We start from the raw sequence: 12,448 nt of genomic DNA on the forward strand, positions 1-12,448 counted from the left end.
GTAGAGAGAGGGAAAAAAAGACAAACCAGATGGAAAATAGAAAAGAAAATTAGAGGACCAGCGTAGGAGGCCCAACATCTGAATAACAGAAATTGCAGGAAGAAAACAGGGAGGGAATGATTAATAAAATAATTTGAGAACTGAAGGACATGAGTTGCCAGATTAAAAGGGCATGCAGTGTGCCCATCACTGGGGAAGAAAATAGACCTACATCAGTCATAAAATTTCTGAACATTGGGTTTAAAAGGGGCTATAGGTAGGCTTGCAGGGTGGGGAGGTTTCTAGGTCACATGTCAAGAATCAGAGTGTCTTTGGACCTTACAGCAGCAACATGGGAAGCAAGAAGACGGTGGTACAGTGCCTCCAAACTTCTGAAGGAAAATGATTGCAAACCTAGAATTCAATACCTAGCCAAAGTATACAACAAGAATATAGAATAAAGTCGTTTTCAGAGATGAATTTTTTTTTAAATTTGACTGTCACATGTCCTTTCTCAAGAAGCTGCTATAAGAAGTACTATACCAAAATTAAAAGAATAAATCAGGAAAGAGTCAGACATGAGAGACAGGAAGCAAGACACCCAACACGAGATGACAAGGGATCCCTTGGAGGAACATGAAAGGTGATCCCAGGATGACAGCCCGGCACCAGACTGGAGGCATCTGAGCCCTACTGCAACAGTGTCAACACCAAGGCCCCCACTTCCATCAGGCCATCTTCTTAACCCGAGGACAGAACGCCCAGGAGAACTTGGCCTGGATTCTCCCGAGGACACACATGTCACTGATGAAAGCTCTCAGTTTTCCCTGAGAGCTGAGGGGTCCACGGTGGGCTTAGGAGCAGGGGGTGCAGGGCAACCCACTCCCTCTGCCCACCCACCTGCTGCAGTCCCACACCTGGTCCACCCCACAGTCCTGCCAGGTGCCCAACTGTGGGGAACCCTGTTTCCCAGGACTTGCTCCTGACCTCACTCATGACTTCCCCAAAAAGGGTCTCGTCACCTCCCAGAGAAGCGGAAGTCAGACCCTGAGCCGAGACTGTCCCGCTCACCTCCTCCTGGGGCCTCCGCCCAGCAGGGCAGTGCTGCCCTGTCCTTGCCTGGCTGCTGTGCGCTTGCGCTCCGTCTTCAAGACAAGGTGGTTTATTGTGGGGGTAGGTTACATGAGGGTGGTGGAGCTACAAATCACAGCTGTTAACACAAAGTCAGGATATTAGTTATATCTGGGGGGCGTGGGAGCATGAAGAGAGGATGGAGGGGCTTCTAAGGAGAGTTCCTCAGCCTCAATGTGTCTTTGAATCACCTGGAGATCCTGTTAGACAGGGGATGCTAAGGCAGAGGTGGAGGTACTGAGAGTCAGCATTTGCAACCTTCCAGGTGATGCCAGTTGTGCTGTCCCAGGACCACACTTTGAGTGCCAGGTTTCTAAAGTGCTGGTACTGTTGTTTCTTCACTTGAGCAGTTGGTGCACAGTGTTCATTTTATTACTACTTTTTGCACTGTTGTGTATGCATATATGTAAGATACCTTTCACAAGAAAAACATTTTAATTGCAAAGGAAAAGTATAATATGACAAAGGTGGGTTGAGCAGTAAGCCTGGAGACATAAACTTGTCAAATCATAAAAGTCTTGCATACTGCACTAGTCAGGGTTCTCCAGAGAAACAACCATTAGGAGATATAGTGATAGATATGTAGAGAGAGATTGATCAATTTTAATGAATTGCTTCATGCAGTGATGGTGGCTGACGAGTCCCTAAGATCTGCAGTCGGAAAGCTGAAGACCCCGGAGAGCCGACAGCACAGCTCCAGTCCGAGTGTTGGCAGGTTTGAGACCCAAAAGAACCGATTTTTAAAACTCAAGGCAATCCGGTGGGCGGAGTTTCCTCTTACCAGCTTTTTCTATTCAGGCCCCTCACTACCTAGGTTAGGCCCACTCACATGAGGAAAGACAGTCTGCTTTACTCAGCCCACAGACTCACATATTAATTTTATCCAGAAGCACCCTCACACACACCCAAAATAATCTGAATATGTGGGCATCCCGTGGCCTAGTCAAATTGATGCATAAAATCAATCATTGCATACCATGGCAAGGAGCTTGCACTTGATTCTTTTTACCTACTGTGGAGAGCCAATGAAAGGATTGAAATAATGGTGAACCTTGAGTAAATCTGTGCCTTAGGTCATCTTTGCAGTGGCGTAGAGGGCGGATGTGGGGGGCGAGTACAGGTGGTAGAAGGTTGGCAACAGAGAGACCAGTTATAAGGCTATTTTACTGGTCTTAGCAAGAAATGAGTAGGAAGAGCTAGTAAGTGGCTGTGTGGGGACAGAAGGACAGATTCCTTAGATACTGAAATGGTAAAGTGAACAGGATTTGGCAGTTGATTAGGAGTTGGGGGAGGAGCTAGGGATGAATCAAGAGTTTCTGATTTTTGAGATTCCGCTTACTGAGCCAGGTCAGGAGAGCGCCTACGGGTAGGGGCTGCTGGGAAGTTGTATTCAGCCATGTGGGCCTTGCTGGTGACCTGTGGCAGGGCAGCTTCAGAGGAGTGGCAGGGACATGAGATGCAGGGCTAACCCCTGCTCCAAGTCTGCAGAGCTCTTGAGCTGCAACCCCTCTGGGGCCGGGCCTGAGGTGCACTGCTAATGTCCCAATGTCCCACTGATCCATTGACAGTTTACACTGAAGGTTGTCCATTTCACGTCAAGAGTATGACCTTTCTACATTTTTGTCCTAAGCGTTTTTATTAGAGAAAGTCTACCATCCGTGTCAGAAGTTGGGTTCTGTAGTACAGTGTAAGCACATGCATGCAGCCTGTATAAGTTAAGTGGAGAGTTGAGAATTTACATGTGTTCTGTGTTCTGTACCAGCCTTTAGTGTGGCAGGCAGCTAGCCACCCCTGGGGGCTATGAAGTTGCAGGTGGATATTTGCAGCTCACACCCCCCAGAGTTCTCTACTGTGCTTTCTAGGATTGTTAAGATGGGAGCAGCCATCACTGTCACTCCCTGTTACACACACACACACACACACACACACACACACACACACACACACACAGAGCTTTTGAGCTATGGTTACTGCTGATCTTCCTCTTCACTCTCCTTTCTACTGGCCAAGCCTAAGTTTCCTTCCCTGTGAAATGATAACATCTGCTTTGCAGTTGCTCTGCCTACCACAGAACAGGTGTTTAATAAATGGTAGCTCTTATTGATTTAGGAGATTTTTTTTAAATGTTCATTTTGTTGTTTTTGATCTCCTGATTACCTCTGTTAATCAGGCATGAGCTTTTACGAAAAGACCAGGCCAACCATGGAATGTTCTGGTTTGGCAAACTAGCCAGCCCCAATCAACAGGCAGAATTTAGGGGTCTGTTTACTAAGCAATGATGAGTCAAGTCCTGTTCTGGGGGACAGACGTGAATGAGTAACCCGGCCCTAGGAGCTGACAGAGAGATACAGACTGACTACTGCTGTGCTTTTATATGCGTCACACCAGAGGATGGCACAAAAAGCCAGTGGCAAACTCTGCGGTCACCTCGGGGAATTGAGAAAGACTTTAAAAAGGTGGGCACGACATGCTCCGTGCTACTGAGAGCAGGGCTGTGCTCAGGAACAGAGCTCACTGTGCACCTGGCAAAACCACTTCTGTGCCCCGCTCCATCCTTAACCTCACACGTCCATGGCCTCTCCCCAGGGCCTCTCTGCTGCCACCTGCCATCACTTACTGCTCTCACCAGCCACACACCAGCCTGCCAGAGACATTCTTCTCCCAGAGGCCCTTGGGTCAAACCCCTTCAGCAAACCTCAGCAGTTCCACCTTGAACACACATCCAGGATTGGCCACTTCTTAGCATCTGTGCCACTACCACCCTGGTCTAAACCATCGTTTCTTTTACCTGGATGATTGCCTCCTAATCCGTTTCCATGCTGGCCCTCACCTTCCTACAGTCTGCTCTCCACCCAGCAGCCAGAATGATCTTGTTTCCCCTGCTCCGACCCCACCGCCGGTTTTCCATCTCACCTGGGGATAAGCCACCCCTTAACCAGGGCCCACAGGCCCTGTGCAGTCTGGCACTCTGGTCCCTCCTGCCAGCTTCCCGGTCTCCGGCGCGTCTCCACTAGGCATGCTCCCACTTGGCCTCTCGCACTGCTGGACCCTTTTCTGCAGATGTTGGCACAACTCATCTGCAGACTTTGGCTCGTACTTCTCATTCCATGAGGCCTTTCCTGAGCACCTTATTTGAAACCATAAGCCTCACAAACTGCCTTTCTTTCCATGCTCGATCTTCTCGGGAGCAAAAGCCAAGTAGAATGTAGGCTCCAAGGGAGTAAGCGTTTGTTTTGTTCCCTGCCACCTCCCCAGGACCCAGGCAGCGGCAGGCCGGCTAAGTGAACTCTAGCTCTGATGGATTCTTGTTGAACACATTGAACGAGATCATGAGAAGGAGTTTGGGAGAAAGAGAGGAGGGCGAGGTTGAGTACTTCAGACAGGAAATTCCTGTGCAGAGGCCTGGTGTGTGGAGTTCAGCTTTTCTGACATGGGAGAACCGGCTGCAAGGGGAGCCCCGTGTGCAGTAAGGAACCTGCTGCCGCAGCCGGTGCAGGGCCAGTAGCCTGGAAACTTAGGCCCAGTACAGTAGCCGCCAGTCGGGGAGGGCTGTAAGTACTTGAAATGCTCCTAGTCCAAATTGAATTGTACCAAAGGTGTGAACTACACACTGGGTTTTGAAAATTTAGTACCAAAAAGAATGCAAACTAAAATATCTCTAATTTTTTGTATCACTTACATTTGAAATAATATATTGGGTTAAATAAAATATATTATTAAAATTAGCTTCACCTGTGTATTTTTAGTGGGCCTACACCTGGAGAGCTTGTTTCCTGGGCCCCTCTTCCCCCAAGTTCCGGAGTCGGTGGGCCTGGGGTAGTGTCTGAGAATTTGCGTTTCCAGTAGGTTCCCAAGTGATGCTGGAGCACCTTTCGAGAGCACTGCTCTTAGAACAAAACAGTTTTAAGTCACTGAGTGGAGAGGAAGCGTTTCAAGGGGAAAAGCCCTGATAAGGCCGATCCAGAAGGAATAAGGTGGAGCTGAAAGGAGTTAAATCTTCACAAGGAGAGATGTTTCCTCTCAAAGAAGGAAAGGAAATAGTTGATGATGGTAAGTAAATACACTGGGAAGTTTTAAGGTGAAAAAGGCACATTTGGTGGAGTCACCAAAGTTGGACTTTGAGAAATTACTTTGAAATAGATCTGTATTCACAACCTGGTTCGGCACGCACTTTCCACGTTCTTAACTTCTCTCAGCCCGAGTGCCTTGATCTTGAAATTGGGGATAATAGTACAGCATTAATTCTGAAGGTTGTCCTGAAAATTAAGTGAACTAGTACTGCCTCCATTATTGGGTAGAGAGAACCTGTGAAACCGAAGGACAAATATCCATGAGGCTAAAGAACGGTAGAGTGACCGGGAAGGGGAGCGACGAGGAAGGTGGGCGGTTGTTCTGGGAACGGTCTCTGGGCACCTGTAACTTGCTGAGCAGTGGACCTGGCTCTGTGGATGAAAAGGGCAAGGCTCTTGTCCTCTGTGGACCGGGAGAGATGCAGGCAGGCAGGTCTCGGTTTTATAGTATGACTGCAGCGCTTTACCAGGAATGGGAAACATAAGTACTATGGACAAGCATTGTTAGAGCGCTAGGGGTAGAGTAGCAACTTGACTATGTGGGGTCCATGGGCAGGGGAAAGGCCACAGAGGAGCTGATGTTTGAGCTAAATCTTAAAGGACTCGTAGGAGGTCGTCAGGCTAGAGGTATATTCTCAGTCCTGAGGAGTTCAGTTTAAATTGGGGCCTTAAGGGCACAGCAGGGGATTAATCAGACAAGTCATCGATCAGATCAGACAGGCCCTTATGTCCCAGGTTAAGGAATTGGAACTTCATCTGTAAGTGATGGGGAAGTAAGAAGTAATTTAAATCGTTCGGATATGTGATTATAGAGCGCACACTGATGACATGGCGGGCAGGACAGAGAGAACAGAGAGCGCTCAGCATGAAGTTACTGCAGTAATCTGGGTGAACCAATGAGTTGAGCTAAGGTGGTGCTTGGAGGGCTCACACCGGAGAGAGATTTAGAAGGTAGACTCAGCAGAGCGCAGGTGGGTCACCTGAGAGGACAGGGTTGAGCCCTGCACCTGGTCAGGGAGGAGGCAGGTGCTGAGTGTGGAGAGCGCCGAGCATCCCCGCACAGATCCCCAGTTTCCAGTCGCGTACAAATTTAGAACACGGGGGCACAAAGAAGACGGTCCACTCAATAAATATTCAAGTGCCTGCTCTTGTCGGGTGGTTAGGCTGTGGCCAAGGCCCTGAGTGGATGAGGTGACAGCAGTGAAAAGGGATGAAGGCCTGCTGGTGTCATCCCTGAAGGAAGAGGCATGAGAAGGGCCAGCCTGCTAGGAGTGGCCTTGGAGGCAGGAGCAGGTCCAGAGAGGAGTCTGTGGGCCTTAAGGGAGGAAGACGCTGCGTGGAGATGGGAGGAATGGTCGTTGGAGCTCAGGGCCTCCAAAAGATCAATACATACAGTTTGATACGTGTCCCTTGGATTTAAAAACCTGGAGGTCACCTTGGTGAGTATGACAAAGTTGAGCCCCATCTTTGAAGAAGCTCTGAAGGGACTGTTATCAGCTACTCAGTAAGTGGCAGCAAGACTCAGCCCCCCAGGAAGTGACTCCTCTCCCCTCCCCCTTCTTTTTCAGATGAGGGACTAAAGCTTCTCAAGATGTTTAGTAACTTGCCTGTGAGCACAACAGTTAAGCAACCAAACCAGGATTCAAGCTGGGCTAGCTCTTAACACTGCTACATGCTTGTGGTAGGATAGAGTTTAAGATGGGAGGTACTGAGCATTTGTCAGTGCTTAGGGAGGAAAGAACTGATAAGGAGGGAGATGAATGGAAAACAGAGAAGGTGGTGATTGAATGAACAAGGACCTTGACAAGGTGGGCTGGGGTGGAGGGCATGGCTCTGGGAGGGAAGGGCGTCACTCTTACATGCGGAGACCCTCCATTAAGTCAGAACCTCCCTGGAAGCAGAGCGGTGGGCACGTTTCCAGTCGTTGTCGTGACACATCTTTTTCATACTCACATATGAATGCCCGACTGGATTCATAGAATAACAAAGTTCCCGAGACATTTAGAGGGATCTAGGCTAGTCAACAAGTAGTTGTCTGCTATTGTTTAAGTGAACTCAAGTATTATTCCATAATAACCCTTCTTTGACCCTCTTTGGCTATCAACCAGTCTCTCTCCCCAACTTTATTTTAACAGCTTTACTGAGATGTAATTTACATATCATACAATCCACCAATTTAAAGCATACAATTCAGTTGTGTGCCCATAAGTACAATCGATTTTAGAACATTTTCATGACTTCAGAAAAATCTTACATCCCTTAGCTGTCACCCATCAATACCCCCTTCCCAGCCCAGGCAACCACTAAACTACTTTGTCTCTCTATCTCCCTTTTAAAACTAAACTTGGAAAAGAACAATCCATACTCTGTGTACTCACCTCCCAGTTACTTCTCAGTCAAGGGTGTTTACTCCAGTCAACCTTCTGGAACTGCTCTGGGCACCATCATCAGTGAGCCATTAGTTATCAGACCCACTGGACAGCTTCAGCCTTTAATCTTTCTGGATCTTTTAAAAATTATAGTAGACATTTACTTAAAGTAATATATTTTGAGCCCAGATGATTCTAAATTGTACATTTCAGGTTTAACCAACATCATAAAAATACTTGGAAGACAGCTGCATTCACATATTTCCATTACATGATTATTTTTTTGCCCATTCTTCTCTCTCCTTTCCCCAATAACCCTTTTCAGATATGGTTCAAGGTAGAATTTATCCTCCTCATATTTTGTCCACTGCTCTTTAGGCAAAATCTGCTGCCTCATGGTCAGGTCCAGTGGTCTCTTAATTCGAAACCTCCTGTCATCCAAGTTCTCAGGAAGCCTTCTTAGGTGTTCTTGTACCTCATCGACTACAGGTATTATCTTGCGTTAACCCCAGTTTATTGAACCCTGCAGCATTGTAATACCATTTTCGAATGACCTCCAGCCACTGGCTTGATGCTGCAATGGCAGGCCTCGCCATTTTTTTTCCTGGACCTTTCTGATGCATTTAACTTTGTGCTCTGCCTTCATTATGGGCTCTTCACCCGCCCCTCGGGTGCTTCTCACCCGTCCTGAGTGATGGGATCTGCTCCTGCCTCATGCCTTGCTGATGACAGTCTCCACTAAATCCTAATCTGACTTCCTCACCTCCTCTTGGACTTCCCTGCATGGTCCAGACATCTCTTCGTGGCTATAACTGAACTAACCCCTTCCTCTGCCAAAACCCTGCTTTTCCTTTGTTCTCTATCTTACCCGTGTCCCCAAACCCTCACCCCCAATATAAAATTGGCCCTCAGGACCTGCTGAATTTTCTTCCACCCTTCCTCTGAAATCATTTCTTCCTTCCCGTACCCACACTCAGGTCTCATCTCTTTCACAGACTGTTTCTGCAGTTTCCTGCCTGGTCACTCTGGCTGAGCCTCCCTCCCTGAAATCCATTTGCCACACAGTTATTATAGAGAACTTATAAAAATGCAAATCTGACCTCATCTATTAACGTCCTTTTAAAATGACATGCAACACAACATCACCCATATGTAATTACGTCAAAATCTGCATCTGATCTGGTGTCCAACTACCAGTTTACCAGAAATACAGAGAATAGAAGAACTAGTAAAGGACAGTATGGGGGCATACAGTCAGCCAACTATGGAAGTGGAAAATTGTACAGGTCAAATGACTTGGACAGATAAATGGCAAAGGAAAAAAATGGAGAGAGAATGGTTACACATTGAAAGAGTCTTAAGAGCATGTCTACCAAATGCAGTGATTTTGAATAAACCAACTCTAACAACAATTTTATTTTTTTTAACATTCAGTAAGGGTGTCATGGTTATTTTTAAAAGAGTTTTTGTATTTCAGCAGTACAGGCAGAAGTATTTAAGGAGAAACGATGTGATTTCTAGGTTACATTGGGTAGAGTATGAATGAGACAAAAACACTAATGGGATACAGGCTAATAATAAAGAATTAAAATTTTTTTAAATTGTAAAATATACGTAACATAAAATTTACCATCTTAATCATTTTTAATTGTACAGTTCAGTGACATTAAGTATATTCATTCTTACTTTTGGGCAACCTGATCACCACCATCCATCTCCAGAACTTTTTTCATCTTGTAAAGCTGACACTCTGTCCCCACTAAACACTAACTCCCCATTCCCCTCCCCCAGCCCTTGGGAATCACCATTTTATTTTCTGTCTCTGTGAACTTGATTGATTATTCTAGATATCTCATATAAGTGGAATTATATAGTATTGGTCCTTTTGTGACTAGCTTATTTCGCTTAATATCCTCAAGGTCCATCCATACTGTAGCCGGTGTCAGAATTTCCTTGCTTTTTTAAGACTGAGTTATATTCCATTGTATGTGTATACCACGTTTTGTGTATCCATTCAGTTCATCCATTGATGGACTCTTGGGTTGCTTTTACCTTTTAGTTATAGTGAATATGCTGCTATGAATATGGGTGTACAAATATCTGTTCCAGTCCTTGTTTTCAGCTTGTTTGGAAATGGGATTCATTTAGAAATGAAACTACTGGATAATATAGTAAATCTATTTTTTTATTTTTTGAGGAACCACCACTGTATTGTTTTCCATAGCAGATACACCATTTTGATTCCCACCAGTAATGCACAAGGGTTCCAGTTTCTCCACATCCTTGCCAACATTTATTTTCTGGGTTTTTTTGTTTGTTTTTGTTTTTTGATAGTAGCCATCCTAAGGGTTTGAGGTGGTGATAATAAAGAATTATTAATGTTTTAGTTGTGATAATGGTATTGTGATATACACACATGTATATTTTTAAGAGTTCTTTTTAGAGATACCTACTGAAACATTTGTGGGTTAAATGACATGCATAGGATTTGTTTTTTAAATAATACAATTTTGGGGGCGGGGGCATAGGAAGGTAGAAATAAAACAAAATGGTCAAATACTAACAGTTGTTTAAGTTAGGTGATGGACAGATGACGATATACTGTTCTTTCTAGTTTTGTGTGGTTTTTGAAATTTTCCATTAAATCGCGGTCTATTCCCAGCCTCGCTCTCTGTCAGCACTTCAGCAGAGATAAACTACTCCTGTTTTTCCTGCTTGCCTCCCTCTGTCCACTCCCACTCAGAGCTCATTTGTGTATCCTTGCCTTTGCCTCGCAGCCCGGAAGCCTCTTCTGGATGCCTTCTCTGCTCCTTTAGTACGTAACTCAGGTGTCCCCTTCTCCATGTAGTCTGCCCTGCCCTCCCTTCTCTTGCCTGCATAGATACTCTGACCTGCCATCATAGCTTCTCCATCACAACCCAGCTAGTGGGAGCAGAATTTTGTCTTGTTTTATCTTTTTATCCCCATTTCCTAGTACCCTCCTAGAGTGTAGTAAAAACCTAGTTTATATCTGAATTTACCATTATTTTGTGCACAGCTCTGTAGGGCAGTGTCTGGCACATAGTAGGATCTGGGTGAATGAGTACTGCATGAACCCCCAAGGGCATCTTCCCGTTTGGGCAATAGTTGATGTTAGTTAGCATGATGGCATTATGACCGTTTAGATCATCTTACCCAGGGTCTCCAGTATGCAGGTCAAAAAGGCAGATTCTGGAAGGGGTTGTCTTGGCTGAGCTGCACAGCCAGTTATCACAGGCTGCTTTGTTCACATGTGCATCGCGTGACTGTCTGAGCCTCACAGGGCTTCCCAGAGTGGCTTTTCCACAGCAAAGAGCATACAGGGACTGCCTGCCAAATAGAAGAACCAGTCTATTGAACAGCTTTGTTTCTGCTTTATAATCAGGCAGGAAGAGATTACACTGTGTAAAATACGGAGCTAAGCTTTCTATCCAAAGAGGTGATAGTCCCGTGCTCCAGTGACACAGAACTGTACACACACATGCTTCCTGGTTGATATTGTGCTTTAATTATGTAAAATACAACCATGGGGGCGGGGGTGTGTGTGTAGGAAAACTGGGTGAAGGGTAACAGGACCTCTCTGTACTGTCTGCAAATTCCTGTGAATCTACAATTCTTTAAAAATAAAAAGAAAAGTGATGGTAAAAATGTCTAGGCACCAAACTAAAGTTTTCTGGGAAACGCAGTTCTCAAGACTTGCCATTTTCGGCGTGTCCTTTTAGGCGGGTTCACTGGCAAGGAATGATTAAAGACCTCTTTAGTGTCCCCCATGCTTCTAAATCAGTGAGGTTCCAAACTCTGAGGACAAATAAGGTCTTAAAAGTGGGAACGTTTAGTAGCAGATTATAGATGGTTCTGTGATAGTTTTCCTTTTTTCTTTAAATATTTTACAAAGAAACATTTGTGGTGTGTGGAGTTTCCTCAGAGCACAGCCTGTTTTTCTGGTGAGAGCACCTTGATGGGGCTCTTCATGCTTGACATAGGGGACAGGCATTTTTTCTTAACTGTTCGAAACTCTGACTCACTCCCTGCCGCTTGTGCTTCATAGCACACTCCTCTTTCAGCCCCCGGTGGAAGTGGAATTAATCTGGGCCTCGCCTCAGTCTTAACGGTGGGGGGCGGGGCAGGGCTGTGGGCATGGCCGTGGGCATGGCCGCAGACCCTTCCTAGGACCTCTGAATGAATGCTCAGACCTCAGGAAAGCTGGCGGAGTCTCACATCATCTGCCATGAAACGGGAGTAATGACTTGGTCCTCAGGGTGCCTTTGAAGGTGGAGTGAGATTCTGAAACAAAATGGGGAGTAGGACGTGCAGGGGCCAAGTGCTCAGTGAGGCATTCTGGGACATCACGACTTGTCCCTGTCACACTCACGTCTGTGCCTTACGAAGTTGCTACTTGATAATGGATTTCCAGGATGTTTCCTCAAATTGAAACATTGAATGATTCATGAACATAGATCCACAGACAGGGTCTTTTCCCACAAGGGTCCTAAGGGTCCGGAGTGTATGTACAGGACGCTGGGAGAGAAGGAAAAGCCAGCATGGTGTTAGGTTCAAATTGCCAATATTTAACTATTGCTACCTTAAAAAGTTAGGATTTTGTATATTCCAACCTTCATTTTTGAGGAGTTCCAGTGAGCCGCACACTGGCGTGCCGCGCAGGTGTGGTTGGCATTTGATGGGGAGCACACTAATGCCAGAGCTGGAGTCAGGCTTCTGAAGACGTGAGGGCAACGAGGTGCCATTGAAGAGCTTTAGGGAAAAGAGTGACCAGATCACATTTGCCCTCAGCACGATCACTCTGATCATACGCGGAACGTAGATGAGCATGGGGTTTGTGACAAGACTAGCTTTAGACGGAGTTAAAATAATTCAAGCCAG

At 46.0% G+C, this 12,448-nt stretch overlaps 1 protein-coding gene and 1 pseudogene across 2 annotated transcripts in view; one reads left to right on the plus strand and one right to left on the minus strand.

The window, feature by feature from the left end:
* The window catches only part of MAML1 (mastermind like transcriptional coactivator 1), a 40,146-nt gene that overhangs the window by 11,629 nt on the left and 16,069 nt on the right, over window positions 1–12,448 (plus strand). The window contains exon 1 of one of the 2 annotated variants that reach the window (XM_074313334.2): window positions 5,139–5,160. The exons of the other annotated variant lie outside the window; for it this stretch is intronic. Coding sequence (XP_074169435.1) covers window positions 5,155–5,160 — 6 coding nt within the window. The 5' untranslated portion in view covers window positions 5,139–5,154. Of the gene's footprint in view, window positions 1–5,138; window positions 5,161–12,448 lie in introns of those variants that run through there. 2 annotated transcript variants of the gene reach the window in all.
* Window positions 7,641–8,193, minus strand: LOC141567192 (cytochrome b-c1 complex subunit 7 pseudogene; annotated as a pseudogene).

The sequence above is a fragment of the Rhinolophus sinicus genome, chromosome 5, assembly GCF_057876585.1.
Source record: "Rhinolophus sinicus isolate RSI-liver-muscle chromosome 5, RSI-T2T, whole genome shotgun sequence".
Classification (NCBI taxonomy): Eukaryota; Metazoa; Chordata; class Mammalia; order Chiroptera; family Rhinolophidae; genus Rhinolophus; species Rhinolophus sinicus.